General features: G+C 44.7%; 1 protein-coding gene across 1 annotated transcript in view; it reads left to right on the plus strand.

The window, feature by feature from the left end:
* The first annotated feature begins 1,580 nt into the window (after nt 1-1,580).
* Nucleotides 1,581-22,698, plus strand: part of ADAM19 (ADAM metallopeptidase domain 19) — a 79,677-nt gene continuing 58,559 nt past the window's right edge. The window contains exons 1-3 of the mRNA XM_044230532.1: nt 1,581-1,876; nt 4,656-4,741; nt 8,881-8,951. Of these exons, the coding sequence (XP_044086467.1) occupies nt 1,810-1,876; nt 4,656-4,741; nt 8,881-8,951 (224 nt within the window). The 5' untranslated portion in view covers nt 1,581-1,809. The remainder of the gene's footprint in view (nt 1,877-4,655; nt 4,742-8,880; nt 8,952-22,698) is intronic.

The raw sequence follows: 22,698 nt of genomic DNA on the forward strand, positions 1-22,698 counted from the left end.
GTTAAGACTTTTGGGGCTGTTGGGATAACGTAAATGTATTTTCTATATAATGAGCACATGAATTTTAGGGGGTGGGGTCAAAGGAAAATGTTATGGACTGGGTCTCCCTCCAATTCACATGTTGCCCTAACCCCCGCGGTGACTGTTTTTGGCAATGGGCCTATACAGAGGTAATAAAGATTAAGTGAGGTTATAAGGGTGGGGCTCTGACCTGATGGAGTTAGTGCCCTTCTAAGAAGAGGCAGAGAGAAGAGCTAGCACCTTGATCTTGCACTTCTAGCCTCCTGGAACTGTGAAAAAATAAGTTCCATTGTTTCAGCCCCCCAGTCTGTGGTATTTTGTTATGGCAGCTCAAGCAGACTAATACAGCGTCTAAATACATCAATGGCAAGACGATATCTTTTATTTATCCCCTGGGTGCCCAGTGGTTTTGACAGACCCACCTACCTAGTCATCATCTTCAGGAGTGTCTTGTCCATCCCAATACACAGTATTTTGTTGACTTGTGCAAACCTGGGTTTAAAGAAAGAGGCTCAGTGAAAGGAACAGACGACAAGAGGTCTGAAGCTTGGTTTCTAGAACCAGGCTTGGCCAAAACTTGCTAAGGGATCTTAGGCAAGCCACTTCTCTCTGATTATCATTATCCATCTGTAAAATAAAGTGTGCTGCATCAGGCTCTGAAGTTATACAGATGTGGCCTCAAATCTAGACTCTGACATTAGTTGTGTGACCTCGCACAAGTTTGCTTTTCTCATCTCTAAAACAGAATAATAGTACCTACCCCAGAGATTACTGGTTAATTAAGAGATGATGTATCCGGAGTCCCCAGCACATTTTAAAGGACAATAAAGGTAGTTATTTTCTTAGATTCATTAATTAATTAAGTTAATGTATGCAAAGTGCCAAGGACAGTTTCTGGCACTTAGAAAAGGCTGTATCCATCTTAGTTGCCTCCCCCCACCCCCGCCTTATTCTAGCAGATAGTTAAGTCCTCAGTAAGTAAGATCCTTACTATTATTTTCAGGCTTCATCTCCTTTCATTTCCCTCTAAAGCCCTAAATCCTAACTTTACCTAATTTTGTTTCCCCCCAATACAGCCCCTAGGCTTTGCTGCCCTAGTGTATTTGTCTACTCCGTTTTCTCTGCCTGATGCTCCATTTCTTTTCCTCCAGAGCGCAGCTGTCTTCTCCACTGGGAATCCTCTCTCCACTACCCTCCTGCTCCCAGGCAGAGGACTGGCTCCTTGATTTGTGTCTTGCTAAGAAAACAACTCCATATAGCACTTAGCTCTTTGTGCCTGGTGGTTCTGTTAACTCTTTCAGAGCCTGCCTCCACGAGTAGCGGCCTCTGAGGCACGGTGCTGGATGAGCAGCCTCTGGGTGTCACCCAAGACGTCTAGCACAGTGCGGGACAGAGGAAACGGCCCCCAGGGCAGAGAGGGGTCCAGTTTAACTCCTAGAAGCCCGAGCCTCCGACCCTCCCCAGGCCGCGCCCACCGTGAACCCTGCCCCTCCGCGGGCTCGCACCCTCCCTCCGCTGCTCCCCAACACCTGAGTCGACCCGGCTCCCAGGGGTCCTCCGGGCTCCTTCCCGACGGTCCCTCCCGCCCCCATCCTGGCGGGCGCGTCCCCTCCTCCACCCCGCGGCGGAGCCCTGCGGAGCTGAGGGCGGAGCGTCGCGGCTGATGGCTGGGAGCCGGGCTGGGAGGTGCTGGGCGAGCAGTGGGCTCCAGACGCGCCGCCGCCTGGCCGGGGGGCTGGCATGGCCGCGTGCTTGTGAACGCGGAGCGCGCGAGGGGCCGCTGCCACCATGCCCCGGGGCGTGGGCGCCGTCCGGCTCTGCCTGCTGGCGCTCGCCCTGCAGGCGTGGACCAGAAGTAAGTGGCGGGGTCCGGGGAGGGGGTCTGGGGGAGGATGGAGGCGGGTGGGCTCGGGGGCCCGAGGACCTGGGAGTCGCCCCCTCCAAGTCCGCGGGGCTTTCCCCGCGGTCGCGCAGCCTGGGAGTCCGGGCTTTGTTCCCACGTTGTGCGCCCCTGGAGGTGGTGGGGGTCCGGGAGACCCAGAGCAAGCAGAAAACAGCCGGTCCCCTCCCTGGCTTGCTTTTCTCTGTTTTCACTGTTTTTCTGCGTTTGGTTTCTCTTTCTGCTGCTTTTCCTCCCCAGTCTTGGTGTGTGTGTTCCTATAAATATATATCGATAAAACTGGAACCATACCATATGTACAGTTTTGTGCCTTGCATTCTCCATTTCACATTATGAGCCCACAACGTTACAGTCTCCAAAAACATGATTTTAATGACTGTAGATTACGTCAAGAAGTCGCAGAAGTGTAATTTTCAAAAAGTTAAAAACATAACATACAAATATAGGATGAATGGGAGGAAGACATTCCTTCAATTCATTAATGAGGTGGTGAGTAGAATGGTAAAGCTAGTGCAAAGCTCGACAAGAATGGGTGCTACAAGCACTGAGAAAAGGTTGAAGTCGCTGCTGGGACAGATACAAAGTGGTCAGTGCCCCCGTAGGGTCAAGGGACCTTAATTCTTCGTTCTCTTTCTATCATATGGAAGTCATTTGCATCTCTACTAGACAAAAATCTACAGCTAACATGTAACTTCACAGAGTATGTTTTTTTGATTTGTTGTAAAATTAAAAAGTCAAACCAAGGGGCATTCCCCTAGAAAAATGTGGTGATCAGTGGGAGGGCCTGTTAAACAGTGCTCCAATGTGACATTGAAAGGACAATCCTGCTTGCTTTTTGCCTCATATGCTAGTTTTGAACAATTTTTCTTAAGATGTACTGTGTGCCTCTATCACTTGGCCTTGCTCTCTGTACTTTTTTGGCAATCATAAAGATAATTTCATTCCTTTAAACATTCCATTAAATATCATATAATTCCTTTTTATTGCAAAGAATCTAGACTTACCAGAGCCACCAGAGCAGGAATATGCCTCTCTGTTCCCCCATGAATATCAAGCACCTAGCGTAGTACTTGGTTGCTAGTTAAGCATTCAGAAAACACATTATGAATAAATGAGTACATTGCTTCTGATTTTTACTAGTACGATGGAACTAACCCTTGTCTAATGGGATTATTTTTCAGATGTATTTGACTGAGAATACATCCTATCAGTAATCTGAAAGCAACATTAATCACTCATAATCCTGCCATTTTACCAGCACAACTGTGGCTGGCTTTCATGCCATTTATTGTATTCTATGTGATCAATGTGGTTGGTTTAGAGAGAATAGATTTTGCATTGGGGAAGGTCTGTGCTATGGTGAGTGCTGTGAAGTGTGTAAACCTGGTGATTCACAGACCTGTATCCCTGGGGCTAATGATACGTTATATGTTAATTTAAAAAAATTAAAAAAAAAAAAAAAAAGAACAGATTTTGAAATCCTCACTCCTACCCCGGGAGTCCTATGGATTTGGTCCCTTCTTGTGAAGACTAATTGGTCTAGGTCTTGGGGAATTACTGCTTTATTAAGGGGATCTGCAAAAAGTAATTTGAGGTCAGAGGTATGTAGAACAAGTCTTTCCCCAAACAAGTTTCAGCTCACCTTTCTTGGAAAATAGAAGTCCTGCTACCCGTCTTGTCTTGAGGATGACAAGGGTTGATTGATAGTGATTAAGAAAGTAAAAAGTGATCTACAAAGACAGTCTTGCCGTTAGGAAGCTCGGGGTAGTGTGATGATGCTTTGTGGATGTGGGAGCAGTTTCATGGTGACTCTGTCCAGTACTGCTGTGAATAGGCAGGCTGGTATCACTGTCTTCATATGACAGATGAGCAAACTGCAGCTCAGGAGGAAAAACCCATGGGCCTGATTTCCAGAACATACCCAGAATCTGACCACTTCATTCCTCTTTACTGAGCTCATTTTAGTCTGAGCCACCGTCATCTCTCACCACGTCTCCAGACTTGCTCTCTTGCTTCTATTCTTATGCCGACCCCTCCCCCAGTGTACCCTCCATCTCCACCCAGCAGGCCGAATGATCTTTTAAAAACCTGAATGCAGATCATATTGCTCTGTGTCTAAACCCTCCAGTGTCTTCCAAGACTATCTATAATAAAATCCAGACACTTGTCATGGCCTCTGGGATCTCAGAACCATGGCTGTTTTGCTGATCGTGTCTCCTACCAGCTTCCCTGTTCACTTGCTAGATTCTAGCTAGCTCTGCCTTCTGCATGTTCCTTAAATGGGCCAAGTCATCTTCCACTCAGGCAGGACTATTGCCCTTGCTGGTCGTTCTCCCTGGGGGCACTCTTCCCCCAGGTCTTTTCATGGCTGCCTTCTTCTGGTCTCTCAGCTCTCAAATGCCATCTTTGCTCACCATCCAGTCTAAAATAGGCACCTCCTCTTCGGTGTCTCTTTACTCCATGACCCCACTGGCCATTTGAGAATATTTGTGTATTGTGCATCTCCCACCTCTAGAAGGTAAACTGTGAGGATTACAGAGACCTTGTTTTCCTTGTTTACCACTATATGGCCAACAGCTAACAGTGCCTGAATTACAGTAACTGCCAAGAGCCTGGCACCCAGCAGGTAGTCTAGTGACCCAGGAAGGGGGTTGTTCCAGTTGGCAGTGCATGCTTAGCTTAGCTGGGGTGCAGAATTCTGAAATGCCAATGGTTGTGCATCCTGTTTTGGCAGGAGGGAATGGGGAAGGCAGCCCCCAGCTACAGCATGAACGAATAATACCTCAGTGGAAGACTGCAGGAAGCCCCACCAAAGAAAAGGTAAGACACAAAATATCTCATTTTCAGAGGCAGGAGCTGACAAGTCCATTCTGTGACATGCAGGGCCCCCTTCTCAACTTTCCTGAAAGGCCAGTCATTGCTATTAGTTCTGTTTCAGGCCTACTCTGTCCTCTCTGTGCATTGGTTTTGAAAATCCCAGATGGGACTTTCCTTCATTGTGTGACAAATTTCTAGAACACTTCCAAATGCTATTAGTTGAGGAAATGAAAATTATTAATGCTGACACAAGCTAAGTGCAAATATATGTCACAAAAATCACCAGCTCTCAAATGGAATTGATTAAATATTGTCACTGTTATCTTTGCTTTATATAATACATGCTTTACTTTATTGATGAGATAATGTACTTGGAGAGAAAAATAATAATTCAAGCTATTTTTAAGAGACAAGGGAGGGATCTCATACTGGGGGATGTATCTTAAAATGCAATAGTGTCCTTGGGCCGTGACACCAGGAAAATGCACCAGCTTTATCATGGGGATTGGGAACAAGACAGAAAACATTAACCTATTATGCAAAGAGGACCTGGATATTCTTTGTGGTTCTGGTCTTTACAGTTCAAGTGAGACATGAAAGAGCTAGAAAGGAGGACAATTGCTGTGTGCCAGAAACCAGCTATGGGACCTTCCCCTTTCTGAACTTCCAATTCCTCATTTATAAAATAGGGATTCTAGGGGATAGCAATAAAGAGGGCTGGGGAGAAGCGATAGTTAATAAGGTCCTTTAGGGCTCAAAAGGACAATGATTTATTGGGCAGCATATAAAAAAAGCAAGATTATAGTAGAAGAAAATGGAGAGAGAACTGTGTCAGGAAAATGTTAGAAATGGAGAGGACAAATGCCTGGAATCCTTGAAGTTATGGCTAGGGTAATACACACATGTCCATAATGCTTCCCTTTGAATTTATTAAGGGAATTTCCAGCAAAAATTTTGGGAGAAATGAAAGTAACATTTTATCCTAAAGACAATAAATGTGTGGACCTTATTTCATCAAAAAGTAGGAAAGACTGAAAATAGCTTCAGGAAGAATCTAGACAGATTGATGGATGGCCTTCCTAGAGCAGGTTATTTTTAAAAATTAGGATCTTGGATAGTCCAACATATCTGTTATTTCTTGAGGAATGGATCCAATACTTTCTGTAGAGGCTCTTTGTTCCTTCCAGATGTGGGTGCCTGGCATCCTCAGGAAGGGCCTGAGAAACAAAGTGGAGCTCCAGATCCCGTCTTTATTCCTAGCCATTGTCTGCCCAGAATCTGGGTCATTGTATTTTGTAGGAATAGTCAGCACAGTGCCTGGTGCCAGAAGTACTTGTTGAATGAACAAATGAATGAATGTCAGAGAGGGTGTAGAAGGTAGACTTCAGTCAGGACTCTTATTCTCATTTCTGTAATTAATTCATTCACCAAACATTAATTGAACACTGACTGTATAGTAAGTATTGTACTAGATCTTAAGTGGCGGGTGCACATACACAGGACAGGTTTCTGATACTCTATGAAGCTGAAGATCTATTTAATCTACCCCTAAAGAGAAAGGAATTTTAACCTTTCACGGGAAGTATAACCAGCGGGTTGGCTCCCTCCACCTCCTAGGAGAGGTGAGCTTGCCTCTTCCTAGCGCAGAGTGGAATGGCAAGGGAAAAGCTCAGCAGGGGAGATCCATAGATCCTGACAGAACTGTGTCATTGTTTTGCTTGAGTTGTCCCTTGGAAACAAGGGACAACATATTTTAAATATCACTGAGCATCTTCCACACCAGAGAGAAATATTTTTGGATTACCCACTTGTAGGCATTTGTTACTCATGTTGCAGCTTGTGTCTCTTTGGAGGAGAGGTGACAGTGATTTGATGTCAACTTTCCTTTTCTGTGTGGACTGTCACGCTTGAATAAGGGAACTGCTGCAGTTCTGTTGCTGTGTACTCTTCCTCAGATGCCCACTTGCGACTGTGTCCCTGATGCTTAATGTGACTGGACAGGGTCCGTCTTCTGGAATATCTGGCGTAAAGTGGCAAAGCCTCAGCTACCAGAATAGCAGTTATCGGGGCTGAATCAGGGCGTTAGAGGCAGGGATGTGGATCCCTTAGTGAAAGTTATTGGGCAAACAACCACCTAACTTCCTCTCCCGTGGTTTTGAAATGTCCTTTTTTAAGAGAAGTCGGTAAGATGAATTCATACAAAAATAGTAAAGGACAGGGTTGCCCAAGCTTCCTGGATCAGAATGTTCAGATCTCGTTGGAGCCCTTGGTGGCCTGAATGTTTCAGGGATGCCCAGTGCCTAGGACCCTAAAGGGAAGTGCAGTTTGGGGCAAATAAAAAGAGGAGTGTGCTTGGAAGAGGAAGGCCCCCAACCAGGGGTGGCAAAGCAGTGGACCCACTTTCTCCAATGCTGAAACTAAGCTTTGGGGTCAACTTCAGGAATTTGTTAGTTCCTTGGTCCCAAGTTAGAGAACATATATTTAAAACACACCAAAGAATTGAGCCTGTTTTTAATATGCTTAAAAATGTAAGTATCTCATTTTAAATAAATAACTGTACCTTCGAAATAAGCTCAACCACCTCAAGCTGAACTGTTGAAGCATGGAAGTTTGTTATGACTTGAAATTTTTTTCCTTTTTTTAAATTTTTAAACATTTTTTTAATTTTTAATTTTTTAATGTTCAGTTAGCCAGCATATAGTACATCAAGTCTTTGTTGTAGTGTTCAATGATTCATTCGTTATATAATTTTCCACAATAGTAAGGTAAAAAGAGATGAAAAGTCCCTTACTTAAAAATATCAAAGCAATTCTAAAAACATGGAAAGATCCACAAAGAAAATAAAATTAACCCATGGTACTACTGCTGAGAGGTCACTGTGGTAACGTTTTGATTTATTTTGTTCTACAAAAGTATATTTAAATAAAATATATAGTGTTGTTTTGAGCCTCTGTCTGCTTAATAATTATCATGTCTACTTTCTTGATAGTTTAAAAATTATTTCAAGTCATTGTTTTTAATGACTGTAGAGTACTTTGTCATATGATTGGTCATCATTTATTTAACTATTCTTCTATTTTTTGGACATTCAAATTATACTTCATTAGCCATTATTATAAGTAATGAGTATCCCTGTATATAAACCTTTGCCTGTTTCCGTTTGTTCTCTTCGGACAGAGTTTTGTCTAAACATTTAAAAACTCTTGTCCATCTGTCAAATTATTTTCCACTGAGTTGGTATCAATTTAAATTCTTACTGTAGGGTATGAGAGTGCCTATTTTTCAGTGTGCTCATTGTGACTTAACGGGTTTTTAAAAATCTCTGTCACTGTTTTTTTTTTTTTAAGGTATCTTTAAAAATTTTTCCTTTTCGGTGGGGAGCAGTTACCACTGATGTTGAACATGTTTTTTGTGCTTATGAGCCATCTGTATGATATCTTATGTGATCTCTTCTGGGTGTGCTGCTCTTTGGCCATCTATAAGTTTTTCTCATGTGTAAAATGTGTCTTCTCCCAGCTGTCTCCTCTGAAATGGTTGGGAAACTGAGACCCAAAATGAAACTGAGAGCCAAAATGAAATAAAATACGAACTCACTTGGAAGAGTGGTCTCCTGGTATTTTTTATAATACCCAACAAGTATCAGTGGTTTTCTCTGCGCCAGCTCTGTGACAAATTATTTACATTTGCTATGTCACTTAGTTGGTACAAGATTCCCAAAAGGCTGACTGTTATTATCTGTTTTACAAATAAGGAAGCTGAGTGGTAGGGTGGTTCAGTAGCATGCCCAGCTTCACGTACCTGGAGTGTGAAAGCCAGCCCTGGAATCCAGATCTGACTGCACAGAAAATTGACCATCCAAGATCGTTGAGCGTGTGCCTTGATCAGACCTGCATGGAAGCACTTACATCATAGTTCAGCCTGGAGTTCCTTTCCTTTGTGTGTGAGGAGGAGGCAGATGGGGGAGGGGAACCGGGTCCTTTGGGGGTTGAAGTCATTTCATGTTTGGGCTGGAAATGTAATTGACCCTTTTTCGTTCACTTCCTGTGGATCAATGTCAGAGCACTGTGCTAGATCCTGTGCCTGTTCCAGGGAGCCTCGTCCCCCGCTTTTAGGAACTGACATTCTTTTGTTGTTGCTTTCAGCATCCACACAGAGCTGAGCTCAGGATAAAGGCCGAGGGGCGAGAATTCATCTTGGACCTCGAGAAGAATGAGTAAGTGGACTCCTCATTTATCCATAATGAAACAATTCACTTCCATGTCAATGCCGGATGCAGGTGCCACTGTTTTGGAAGGAAGCAGTTTGTGAAATCACCAAGCCCTCAATCTGTGGTTCCTTTGCGGGGAGTATCTTGCAAAGACAGCATATCCACAATCTCTTGACTTGCTGTGAAATTACTGGACTGTTTAACGTCTTCCTTGAATTTCCTCTGACTGTATTTCCGGGGCCTCCTAGAGTTCACTGCAGGCACACAGGGGTGTGTGTGTGTGTGTGTGTGTGTGTGTGTGTGTGACGAAGGGAGGGATGGAATGGAGGACTTTGGCAGCTGACTTACTAGCTCCAGCACAGCGCATGGCAGGAAGTGAAGATTAGAGGAAAACAGCAGAAAGCAGAGAGAGAGGCAGGGTGGAGTGTTGTGGGATTTCGTGCCTGGAACACGGGCTGCTCCATGTGTTTTGGGTCAGATAAGTCTGAGCTTCTGCCGATAAGAGCATGGTCAGCAGTCTCTTGGCTTCATCAAGCTGATTCCACCATCTTCCTAACCTCATTCATCTCGGGTGGCTGCCTGGCTCAGAATAATTTCCACATTGATTTGCTATCGAGCGCAGTTGTGTCTTGATTCATGTTATTGAGCAGGTGAGTAGACATAAAGCATGGCTGCTCGGGGGCCATTCCCAATCTGCCTGGCCACCCGAGCACTCTCCTTCCTTGGCTGGGGGATGCTGAGGCCTCTGGTATTTTCCCACTAACTAGTTCTGCCCCGCAGACCTCCCAGATAAGACTGCATGGCTCAGAGAACTGCCTGCCTCCTCTTGGCAGCCTCTGGAGTCCCCTGGAAGCAGATGAGTAATCAGACGCATCACTGCCAAGAAAGGGATGGATAGGGACCTTCCCGTATCCAGAAGGATGGGAATGGCTGCTAAGCTTGGATAGGAGGCAAGAACATAAATTATTCCAAATTTGGGCTTTTGGATACTTGCAAAGGAGGGTGAGTCGTGTTGGTAGTGTGGTAAAAGCATGCCTTAAGCAGCATGGACAGGAATTGGCTTCATCCACATCTTTCCTCTGCCTCCAGAATATGGTGACCTCCGGGAAGCTGGAAAGTTGGGCATCTTGATCATTTTTGCTGCTTTCCTCCTAACAGTGAAACCACCACAAGAATGGCTTCCTTTTGTCCCATTTGATTGGAACAGAATTGGCTGGCTGTGTCCCCAGAAGGTGTCGACCCTGCCTGCCTGGGATTTCTCCTTGTGTTGTTTTCCTCTGGTCCTGCAGGAAATGCCTTCCGAGGGTCTCTTCTTGGTGATTTCTCGGGAGTCTGCTTTCGTTTAGCCCTTTAGCTCCAGGCTGAATGTCCCTCTTGCCACCCGCGGCTAATCTGTCCTATTTGGCCTCAAGAGGATCCCTTGACCCTTCAGCTTCCTCTGGGCGGTCCAAGTGATGGGGGGATGTCATGGACAAATGGGATCCCGGGACTCATTCTTCCCTCACGTTTTGGAACCTGCGCAAGAGGCCATAGGAAGTTCAAGGAGGAAGATGTCTTAGAAAACACTGGGCGCAACGGTCTTACGCTGTTGGCCATTTGTGTGATAGTCTTAGAAACTTTGAATCAGAGAGAGATAGGCAGGCACTTGTCTAAGGTTGCACAGCAAGTAATTGAGAGAGGAGAGACTAGGATCATTTGTGTTCTTGGCTTGGGTCTGGAAAAAACACCGGTTTAGTTCCTAACTGTATAACCTGGGTCAGCTTGCTACGACGTATGTCAGCTCAGTGTCCTCATCTATAAAACGAGGGTAGTAAGCTACCGCCATAGGGTGGCTGTGAATGAGGCAGTGTGCTCAAGACAGAGCATGGTGAGTGAGCAGCAGGGTGCTGAGTTTTACGGTCCCACACTGACAGCTTCCGGAGCAGAGCCCTCCCGTAGTTCTACTGTCTGCTGCCCCACGCAGCCCTTTGGTTTCCCAGCGAGCAGCGGGGGGCTGGATACGGTTCCTGGCCTCCTTGAGCTGGCAGAAGGCAGGAGACTTGACAAAAATGGAAGCAGCCGAGCCAAGCAGTATGACCTCACCAGGTATCCCTGGGGGACGGCTTCCTGCTATTTTTGTCTAAATTGGGCTTTTTGTTTTTGAACATGTGTTAGCAAGCGGAACTCTAACTGCACACGACTTCCTAGTGTGTTTATTTCCCCAAGCCTGTTCATTCATGGTGCTTGTGAGTCCGGATTCAAAACAGCTCAGTGGTGGGGAGGGGTCAGGGAGTGAGGCTTTTCTGATTTTTTCCAAAGCGCTGCGTTAAAGTTTTTGTAATCCCATGATACTTGAGGGGAAGCTAGGCCCTGTGCCAGGTGACTTCTCAAGCTCTGGTTCTGAATTTCCTCAACAGATTCATTCATTGTTATTCGTCCATTATGCATTTATAGCATTGCTGGCCCAGCGTCCCTACTGGGGACCTGGCTGTAAGCAGAACAGTTCTGCCCTTGTGGAGCTTATATTCTAATGGCAGGAACAGTAAACAAAAGAATAAAGGGAACTGTGGTATGCCCCAAGACCACAGTGGGGGGCGGGAGGACAGGTCTGGAGGGAGGGCCTTTTCAACACAGTGGTCAGGAAAGGCCTTGGTGGTGAATTAGTATTGGAGTCAAGACCTGAAAGAGGTGAGGAAGTGAGTGTGTGGAAGACGAAGAGAAGACAAGTCCAAGGAGAGGCAAGAGACAAGTTCAAAGCCCCTGATGGGTTATGAAGGTTCCCTTTCTCCGCAGCTCACCAGCCCCCCCGCCCCATGCATTTCCCCATATATTGACTTCTCGGGCCTCTCAAGGCAACGGCTGTGGGCAAGGGCTTCTGGAGCTTGTGAGGGAAGGGAGAGGACATTTCTAATTTATTTTTCATCATCCCGAGGTGTCTGGCCTTCTCCCATCAAGTCAGAGCCGGCGTGCTAATGTGTGGCCCAAAATAGCAGTGAGCAGGCCTTTAATGGAATTCACACTTGAAGAGATTGCCAAGAATGGTGAGGATGGAGGAGCGGGGGGTGGGCCAGGAGAGCAGGCACATAGCAAACGGGCCCTCAGCTCAGGAAGCAGACACCCCACGTTGTCTTAATTTGATAACATGACGACCGGCAGCCTTTTCCTTCTGTGAAGCAACTCAGGATAAGTGGATGCGTCCGCATTGGAGGCACACACGCTTTACTGAGAAGGAGTGGCGCTCTAGGGCTAATCTTAATATGGCTTTCATGTCTGACAGTCCTAGGTTCAGATTCTAGCTCTGCAGCTTACTAGCTGTGTGTGATCTTTAAGTCTCAGTTTCCTTCTCTGGGATATAAAGATAGTCCATGCCATGAACCATGGGAGGATGAAATGAGATGGTGTGTGGAAAGCCAGCACGCTGCCTGGCTTCAGTCCTACTCAGTAAATGGCAGCTACTATTATTTCTTGCTCAGGATTTTTTAACTGTGAAAGTAATTCATACATGTCGTAAAACATGTAGCAGTACCAAAATATGGTAAGTAAAAGAGTGAAAGTCTCCCAACCTCAAGAAGAATCCATTGTTAGCAGTTTGTTGGGATACCCTGGACCTTGTCTGCATGTGTGAGAACATGCACACAGATACTCGAAAACACAATCTCACACTGGCAGCTATTTTTGTCGGGGAGGGAGGAGCAGGGAGATTATACTATGTATCTTGTTCCATACTTGTTTTTTTAGACTCAACTGTACATCTGAAGGTATTCTACTCTAATAAAAGTATTATGTTGTTATGTTATGTATTATGTTGCTTCATTCAACAGGCATACACATAATTTGCAAAGGTTGGTGCAGAGCTGTTATTAGGAGAGCCTTACTTGTGATTGAGGCAGTGTGGTTTGTGGAGTGAGGACTGAACTCCGAGACAGACAATGATGATCAACATGCCAGCTGGCTCTCCTGGAACTCAACATTCTTCATCCGTAAAATGGGGATTTTGACCCCGTTGAGCTCTAAGAGCTTTTTCTCACACTACCTATTTAAAGGACTTGGTGTCAGTAGAATAATAGAACAGAACTCCTGGCCTCAGGGAGTTTTCTTTTCATTTAGTTTAGAGACATTCAGTTTAGAGACATCTTCGAAACCAGGGCACTGGGATAAAGGCAAATGCCGCAAAACCATGGACCTTGAAGTTGAGAATGAACTCCTAGCTCAGGATTCACCACTTAGGCAACATAAACACAAGAAAGGAAATGACAGGGAAGAAATTATAGGCTGCTATTTCTACAAGCCACAAATATTGTTTCTGCATATAATTTCCCCCATGCCCTGAGGACTGCCTCATCAACCCAGAAGCTGTACTGAACAAAAATTTGTTTGCTGAAGTTAAATGGAATCCTCCTTAGCTGTAAGCATCTAGGGAGATGAACACCTCCAGGAAATGTAGGCTCTGGCTCACTCCTTTCTCCTTTATATACTTTTCCCCAAGGAGGGCCTACTGAGCTGTTGAATCAGCTTGCAGGATGCTCATTGGACTGCATTACTCAAGGGCAGGATCACTAGGTTACAAGGTCACCTTCAAAAACATATGAGCAGCTCAACTAGTGGGCACTCTGCCCAGAGGACCTTTGGCCATGCACTTTTCTCTGCTGGTCTCTTGAGCACATTCTGGAGCTCTTAATTTCCTCAGTATACTGTCCTTCCTTGAGTCCAAACGATGATAAGATTCAGATTTTGGCTTGGGAAAGGGAGAGATATCTTTTGGTCTCATTCCACTCATTGTGCTCCAGCCCAGCTAGCGAAAGGGAGATCCTGTTTGCACGAGTCTAGCTAATAAGAATGGACATTTGTTTTCTTTTGTGTGTATGTCTACCTCCAGACCTCATGGAGAACAATAACTGTTGAGGTAGAACTTGGGCCTTTAGAGGCTCAGTGATTGTGGCGTCCACCGTTACTTCTGACGTTCATCTCTCCTCATCTCTCTAATTTCTTTTTTTTTTTTTTTTAAGATTTTATTTATTTATTTGACAGAGAGAAATCACAAGTAGATGGAGAGGCAGGCAGAGAGAGAGAAGCAGGCTTCCTGCTGAGCAGAGAGCCCGATGCGGGCCTCGATCCCAGGACCCTGAGATCATGACCTGAGCCGAAGGCAGCGGCTTAACCCACTGAGCCACCCAGGCGCCCATCTCTCTAATTTCTTATTAGTCCCTCAGAGATGTCACTGTGAAGCAAACTGCTTTTGTTGTCCTGGAAGTCAAGAGACAACTTGGAAAATCAACATTCATTCACTGCTAAGGGAGTGATCTAGAGCCCTCATTTTCTCCTTTCCCCTGCAATTCTATTTGAATTCTATAATACTGGAGGATTGGAGAAGGAGAGAAGAGCAGGCAAAAAAGGAGTTTTCAGCAAGACACAGGCTGGATTAGTTGCCACCTCTTAGTGTTCCACTTCTCTTCCAAAGAAGCCTGGTGGAAATACATAGCTGATCCAGAGTAAGATCCTGACTACATGCAGGCCACGGCACTCTCTGCTGCATCTACCTCCCCAGCTTCCTCTTGAGGTGGGAGTAGGCTTTAACATCTTATCTAGGATAAAGGACTGCTCTGTTTGACCCTCTCTTGTCAGGAGCTTCATTTGTTGTTGGCAAAATTCAATTTCCTGGATCAAAGAGAAGCTTAAGAAAGGCTTAGGCGCTATCCCAATGCTCTTGGTAAACCATGCTTCACGGAGTCTCATTGAAATGAGTCAACAGACATATGGATTACATTTCACTTAAAATACACAGGGCTTAAGAAATTAGAGGATATCATTCCTTAACCGAGTATTTGGCAGATCTAAAGCATTCAAAATGTTTTTCCAAACTCGGCACGCAGCTGGGCTCCCCATTCCCTGCAGTGGAGATCGTGTAACCCAGAGAGCCCGGTGCCGAGGAAATGGTTGAGTGGATGGGTGGGGACACCAGAATTTGATGAGAGCTGCCTCTGAGGGTCTGGAATTTACTTCAAACGTTTTCTCAAGCATAGGGAACTGAGTTAACCCTGCTGTGTTGACTCTGAGGCAGGGAATGTGTAAGTGGATACAAATTCCAAGCGCTGTGCTAGGCACCTTGCCTCAGAGACACCTCGTGGTCCTGTTTGAGATGTAGTTTCCAATTGTAGCTTTGTAGGCTGAGATTGATTTCATCTGCATTTCCCCTGTTGTCCAGAACCCCTGGAGTTGAAGACCATATGGACTGCCAGCCAATTTAAGGTGATCTTTTTGCCAGCCGAATTCTCTCATAAGCAGGTCTTTATTATTTCCAAACCACTGGAGACATGCTATTGCTGTCTTAGGGGCCATTGCATAAATTCAGTTTCGGTAATTAAGAGTGCTGCTCTGAAGAGATGCAGCCATACGTTTGCCACACAGAGTATGAGGGAGGGTCTAGAATTGAAATAACCTAGGTGTGTTGATTCTGAAGGCCAGGAGCATGTAAGCCCGAAATTCCATAATCCATAGAGTAGAACAGGTTCTGGCTTTGGTGCCAGAGAGACCCAGATTTAGTTCCAGGCACTGACACTTCCTGGGTAGGTGTCCTTTGGCAGTCACCTGCCTTCTGAATATTTCTTCATCAGTATTCATAATAATACTCACTCCTTAGTGAGTATGTACTGAGAGCTCGTCACTGCAGAGGCACGTCAGTACTGTTCTAGATAATCCTCATGGCACCCCTTCGAAGAGGTGTTACTGTTATTCACATTTTATAAATGAGGACACTCAGATGGAAGGAGTTTAAGTAATTTACCCAATGTCAGCCAGAGCCAGGAGTCAAACTCAGTTGTATCCATCTCTTACTATCTTCTACCACATGCATAGAAATTAGATATTAATACTTTCATTGCAGAGTGGGCTAAGTTGGAAAAGGCTGCCCTCCCCAAGACATTCACATTCTAATCACTGGGACAGGAGAATATGTTACCTTATATGACAAAAAGCAGTCTTTGTGAATGTGGTTAAGTTAAAGATCTTGAGAAGAGATTATCCTGAATTATCTGCGTGGGTCTTCGGTGAAATCACAATTATATTTGTAAGAGGGAGCAGAGGGATGCTTGATCGTAGACAGGAAGAGGCAGTGCGACCATTGAGGCAGAGACCGGACTGATGTGGCTACAAGCCACGGGATGCAGGCAGCCCCTGGGAGCCTGCTGAGGCAAGGAGTGACACCTCCAGAGGGCATGCAGTCTTGCTGACCTGGTGATTTGAGTAGGACTATTGTCATTTTTCTGGCTGCCAGGACCGGGATTTCCTGTTGTTTAAAGCCACTAAGTTTTTGTTAATAGACAGCAGCCACAGGAAACAAATACACCTCATGAGGTTTAGTGGTAATGTCTTGGGATGTGCTCGGTCTAATGCCCAGCACATAACAAGCAGGTTTCAATACACGTTAACTTTTATTAATGCAAAAGCAAAAACAAATATTTTCTGAAATATCTGGGTAATGCATAGCATTGCATGTGGCCCCTGTGGGCTATATCTTCAAGTATGAGGTGACAAGAGAAAAACATATTGAGAAATAGCATGTGTGGTTATCACTCATCAGCATTTCCTAAGTTCCGGTCATGTTCTCGGATGCTCCATCTGCCTTCAGGTCGCTTCTGGCTGAGGATGATGGTCACATATTAATAACGATGTCAGCAATTACGGTAATCGTAGCTATTACCATGTAGAAGTTGCCTATGTAGCAGGAACTGTTCTGAGGTCCATAGATGGTTCATCTAAGTGAATCCTCACAACAACTCTGAGGCGGAGGTACTTGGATCAGCCTTATGTGGCAGATGAGGACCTTGAGTTATGGAGCAGTGTGACTTGCTCAGGGGCCCATGCGTGGGAAGGGGAGAGCCAGGATGTGAAGCTAGATCTGTTTGACTCTGAAGTCCAGGCTCTTAGCTGGAGCTGTGAACAGACAGATGTCTTCAGATGCCTTATTCTTGCTTAGTAGGCTCTGTCTTGTTAGAACTGGCATTACTTCCCCATCCTATCCTCCCGCTTCCCTTTTTTCCTAACTGTCCTAGGCCCTGATTAGTATCCGGACTTCAGTGTGGGATAGTAGTATCGTCCAGGTGTTTGGACTCGGAGCTTGGCTCCTTGCACCCACTGGCAATGTAAGCTTTGGCAAGTCGCTTCACCTCTGTGAATCTGTTTCCTCATTCACTCGGTGGGGCTCATGATAGTGGCCACCTTGCTGGATGTTGTGTGAATTCGATAACGTAATGCTGCTAAAGGATGTACACTGTGCCTGGTGCGCCATGAAAGTGCAATAAATAGTCGCTATTATTTGTATGTTGCAGGGTCGGAAAAACAGTTAAGAATGAAGTAAGAGGGAATTCCCCTGAGTTGGTTTCCAAATGTAATTTGGAAGGGTTGACCTTAAAACCCATGGCCTGAGAGAGGAAAGTCACTCCTGCTCTCCAGCTACAGCCAGTTTGATCTCACTGTATCTCATGAACCCAGCTCTGCAAGGCTCTCCAGCCAGCCAAACTGTACGTCTTTTCTGTGCCTGCGGACTCAGTGCCCATCTACTCCCTTGGCAAGGCCCTGAACTGTGCGATAAGGAGGCCAGGATGTGTTCGCCGGTTCCGGCTCTCTCTCCTTCCAGGGACCCACAGCCAGGGCTGCCTGTGTAGCCAGGAAGGATGTCCATGGCTTTCTTTTGTCTCAGGCTTATTTCTCCTGGCGGCCCTGCAGCAGGAGCACGGGGTGAAATGAATGGGAGGAAGCTGTCAGCTGGCCTTAGATGGACCATGGTCAGAGCAAAGGGAAGCAGTGCCCTTGGAGGAAGTCAGGATTGATTTCTTGAGTTTGAGGATCCCTTTGCCATCAGGTTGTTTACCTTAAGATAACAACGATCACGGGCTTTCCGGTGTGGGAGCATTTACCCCGAACTTACCATTTTACGTAGGTTACTTTTTTTAACCCTTTGTAAGTTTCCATGTAAATTTACTCAAATGGGGTTATACTGTATCCTCAGTTTTATGTGTGTATTTCTTTCACTTAGAAATAGAGCACAGACAGGCATCAAATCATTTAAAAAATTTTACACAAGAAATTCTTGGAGTGTGTGAAAAGTTTGATAATAAAATACTAGGAAAAAAATTACACACGTAATAGAGTTTCAGAATAAATGAGATTATGCTCTCTATGCTCTGCCATAGTTGGCTTTTTTATTATTTATCTTCGATATCTTAACATATTAGCATATTTATAGGTCTGTCTCATTCTTTTTAATGGTGCCATAAGATGCCACTAAATGGATGGATCGAAATTTATTAATTTCCCTATGAATGCACAGTTAGGTTTCTAATTTCTTGCTATTACAAATAATGCTGCAGTAATCAGCTGACACCTTGTCTTTGAGAACACTTGCAAGCATCTCTGTAGGATGGATACCTACAGATAGAGTTGCAAGGTCATATAGCATATATGTTGAAAATGGTTTAAATTTGCATCAGTTGTACCTCCCATTCCACAGTGTCTACCCCCGAAAGGCTGTACCATTTTGCAGTCAGAAAGCAGAATGTGAGAGCTCATGATAGACACATATCCATGTAAATTTACAGATGATTTTTTATGCAACAATTCTTAATAGCTGTTTTATATTCCATTGTATGTGTATGCCATAATTAACTTTGAAAATTTCTTATAAGAAAAATCATCAAATGCACACAGAAGTAGAATAAAATAGTGAATCCCCATATACCCACCATCCAGATTCAGTAATAATATAGATGTCACCATTAATGTAATTACCCCATATTGATGGGCATTCAAGCTGTTGTTTCTCCTCCTCCTCCTCCTCCTCCTCCTCCTCCTTCTTCTTCTCCTTCTTTTCCATTTTTAACAAACAGTGTTGAAGTGAACACCCTTGTATTCTTTGGAAGGTACTTCTAGAAATCACCTTCTAGGTTTCAGTCCCTGGATCAGGAAACTACATGGAACACATGGATAAAGGCACATTTTCTTTGGCTTCTCTCCAAGTTACATCCTCTAGACTTGTGGAGAGAACTTGTTTTCATACACTTTCATCAAGGGGTTGATTTTGGAGCTTGGGGACACTCTTTAAACCCAGCTCTCCTGCCATTTTTAAAAACAGCTTTATTGATCTATAACTCATATGCCAGATAGATTATCCACTCAAAGTATACAATTGAGTGTTTTATAGAGTTGTGTAACTCCACATGTTCTAGTTTTTGAACATTGTATCACTCCAGAAAAGAAGCCATTAGTCGTTTTATGGGTTCAGTGTGTCCCCTGAACTTGTATGTTGAAGCCCTAACCCCAGGACCTCAGAATGACCTTATTTGAAAATAGAATCATTGTGGATTTAATCAGTTAAGATGAAATCATGCTGGAGAAAGGCGGGCCCCTAATCCAGCATGACTGGTGTCCTTATAAAAGGGGGAGATTTGGCCACAGACATGTGCTCAGGAAGAAGGCTGTGTGAAGATTGAGGTCATGCTGCCACAAGCCAAGGACTCTCAGAAGCTGGGAGAGAGGCCTGGAGCAAATCCTTCCCTGGTGCTTTCAAAGGAAGCATGGCTCGCCAGCCCCTTGATCTTAGACTTCTAGCCTCCAGAACTGTGAGATAATCAATCTGTTTTTTAAACCATTCAGTTTGTGGTCATGTAGGCAACCCTGACAAACTAATATGAGCAGGCATTCCTCATTCTCCCACACACCCATCAGCAACAGGCAACCACTGACCTACTAATGTCGAGATTGGCCGATTTGGGATATTTCATATAAAAGAGATTATGTAATTGTGTGTGTGTGTGTGTGTGTGAGTGTGATTGGGCTTCTTCACTTTACAGTAATGTTTGTGAGTTGTGTCCATGTTGAATAGCATGTATAAGTACTTCATTCTCTGTTGTTATATATTGTCCCATTGCATGGATATACCATATTTTGTTCATTCATTCATCAGTTGATGGATCTGCTGCCTACTAAGCCAGAGCTAACTTGGGTCCATTCCCCAAGGTTGATTTCAGCAAATGCTGGTTGAGCACATAGGTGTACACTCCTACGCTATATGCTGTAGGGAGTATATGCAAACGCACCATCCTTGCCCTCTGGTAGTTTGCTCTCTGTGAGACGGAAAACATGCAGGCAGCATAACTCAAGGCAAATTACAAATTTAATAACAGAGTTGAAAATACAGGGCTGAGGAGGCAGGTGGGAATAGAGACTTTCTGGCTGGGGTTAGAGAAAGCTTCCCTAAGGACAGTCACTTGGAGCTCTGTCTTGCAGGAGCAAGGTGGGGAGGCTGTTTTTTTGTCTTTTATATTGAAATATAATTGATGTACAATAGCCTATTAGTTTCAGGGGTACCTGGCTTGATATTTTTATACATTATGAAATGATCCCCAGGATAAATTTAGTTACTATCTCTCACCATGCAAAGTTATTATAGTATCATTGACTATATTCCCTATGCTGGGCATGACAATCCCATGACTTATTTTATAACTGAAAGTTTGTACCGCTTCATCCCCTTCGCCTATTTCAAGCCCCCCCTCCTCCAATAACCAAGTTTGTTTCCTGTTATCTATGAGTCTATTTCCGTTTTTCATTTGTTTTTGGCTTTTAGGTTTCACATGAAGGTGAAGTTACATGTTATTTGTCTTTCTCTGTTTGACTTATTTCACTTAGCATTTTACCTTCTAGGTTTGTCCAAAGGAGGGGAAACTTTGGATGAGGGAGGGAGGAGAGGTGAGTGGAAGAATGAGAAAGGAATTCAAACTGAGAAATTAATATATAAATATTTGATCTGGATCAAGGGGAGCCAAAGCTGTACTAATAATCTCTTAGGAATTCAGTATTCCAAATAGCCAAATCATTTTAATTCAGAAGGGTATTATGTAGGAAATAGGGAAGGTCTTTATTTTTCCTTCCACATCTTGCTACCGAATGATTTCAGTGCCTTGAAGCTCAATTTTTTAGTCTCTCTTATTGTTGACGTTGAGTTGGACTCTCTTCCCTCAGGTAAAACCATGTGATCAGGGAAGTAGGTGGGGTACTTCCAGGAAAGATGAAAGATGCTTGAAGTACACTCTAAAGTTAGGCTGTATTTTTTTACACATGGGATGAGAAGAAGCTTTTCCTCCTGGCCTCCCCAATGAAGGAAATTCAGGTTGAGTCAAGTAGATGGAGTCATGGACTGAGGGGTGAGCCTAAGACAGACAGGGGTGAGTCTAAGTTCTTCCCAACTTAGGGATTGGAGAAAGCCTCTTAAGAAGTGGAGCATGGTGGGCGGGATGCAGATGGATGCGAGGATGTACTTTTGGGCTTGGGAGAAGTGTGGAAGTTCCACTTTCAAGACTTCTATTTTCTCCCTAGCTGCTAGGATGCATCTAGGCTCTTCATCTAGACTCTCTAGAAGTTGGAGGATATTTCCACTCCCCAACCTTTGTGCTTGGGCAATGGAGCATGAGTATCCCAAGAAAAATCTAAGGGAAGAGGGGGTCAATACTGGAGCCTCTGGATCGGTTCTGTCCTAAGAAGGAAATTGCATTTACACTTCACCCGGGAAATACTTTGATTTTAAGAAAATGAGCTTACTCTTTCTCTGTGTGAAACTTAGTGCCATAAACAGACCTTTAGCTGACACCTTGAATACTAAATAAATCGGCCCTTGGGCACCATGGTACAAGTTGTAGGTCTTGCTCAGACTCAGCTGTGGGGAGACTTTGGATCAGAGAATCCCTGGTTCTTCTTTTTTTTTTTTTCTCTTAAAGTAAGCTCCATGCCCAACATGGGGTTTGAACTCATGACCCTGAGATCAAGAATCGCAAGGTCTACCAACTGAGCCAACCAGGCACCCCAAATCACTGACTTTTCTGATGAGAGTTTCTATTGTACTGGGCTTGAGTTCTAGACTACTCACTGGGGGTTCTTAATTTCTTGTCTTTCCTTCCTTCATTTAACAAATATTGTGAGCGCCAGCCATGTGGCAGGTGTTAGGCTGGGTCATGGGTGTTCCCAGGAGAGCAGTGGTAAGCAAAACACAGTCTCTGTTGTCACGGGGCTTAGAGCTTAGTGGAGGAAATAGGGAATCAAATTATTACGGAACAAGGTAGGGCTGTCTTGGAGGAAGAGGAGGGCATTGTGGGACCTGGGGAAGGGGAACAAACATACTCTGAACTGGGGAGAAGGGATGGCTTCTGGGAGGAAGTGAAGTAAGGAAGAAGTAGGGTTGGGGGGAGGAGGATGTGATAGAGTTGTCATATTCAAGCTGCACAAGTGGCAGAAACAAAGGCCTAACAGCAAGATTAACATGTGGAGATGTAAAGAAGTTCTTTGTGGTTAGAGCAGAGAGGGAGGGGACTGGAGGAAGCGGTGAGGGAAGAAGTTGGCTAGGTAGATAGGGTGAATCCTTGGAGGACCTCAAAGGCTTCTTAAATGGCTTAGCTGTTTACCTTGAGCGCAATGGGGAACTAAAGAGTATTTTGAAACTTAGGTAGTAATAGCCCCCAAAATGCATTCGAGAAGGACTACTTCAACTGAAGTGTAGGAGGGATTCCAAGGGGCAAGACTAGGGAAGTTCTAAGACCCATTCAAAAGTTTAATCATCATCTGAGTGAGAAATTATGGTGGTCGAATTTAGGGAAGAGGTAGCTGATATGAAGAGAAGAGGATGCATTACAGAGGAGTTTACAGCGGGGAGTCACGGAGACTGAGAGATGCGTTGACTCTGGGCTGAGAGAGGAGATGGATTCCAGGGCCAATCTGAGCGTCCTGACTG

The sequence above is a fragment of the Neovison vison genome, chromosome 1 (assembly GCF_020171115.1).
Source record: "Neovison vison isolate M4711 chromosome 1, ASM_NN_V1, whole genome shotgun sequence".
Classification (NCBI taxonomy): Eukaryota; Metazoa; Chordata; class Mammalia; order Carnivora; family Mustelidae; genus Neogale; species Neogale vison.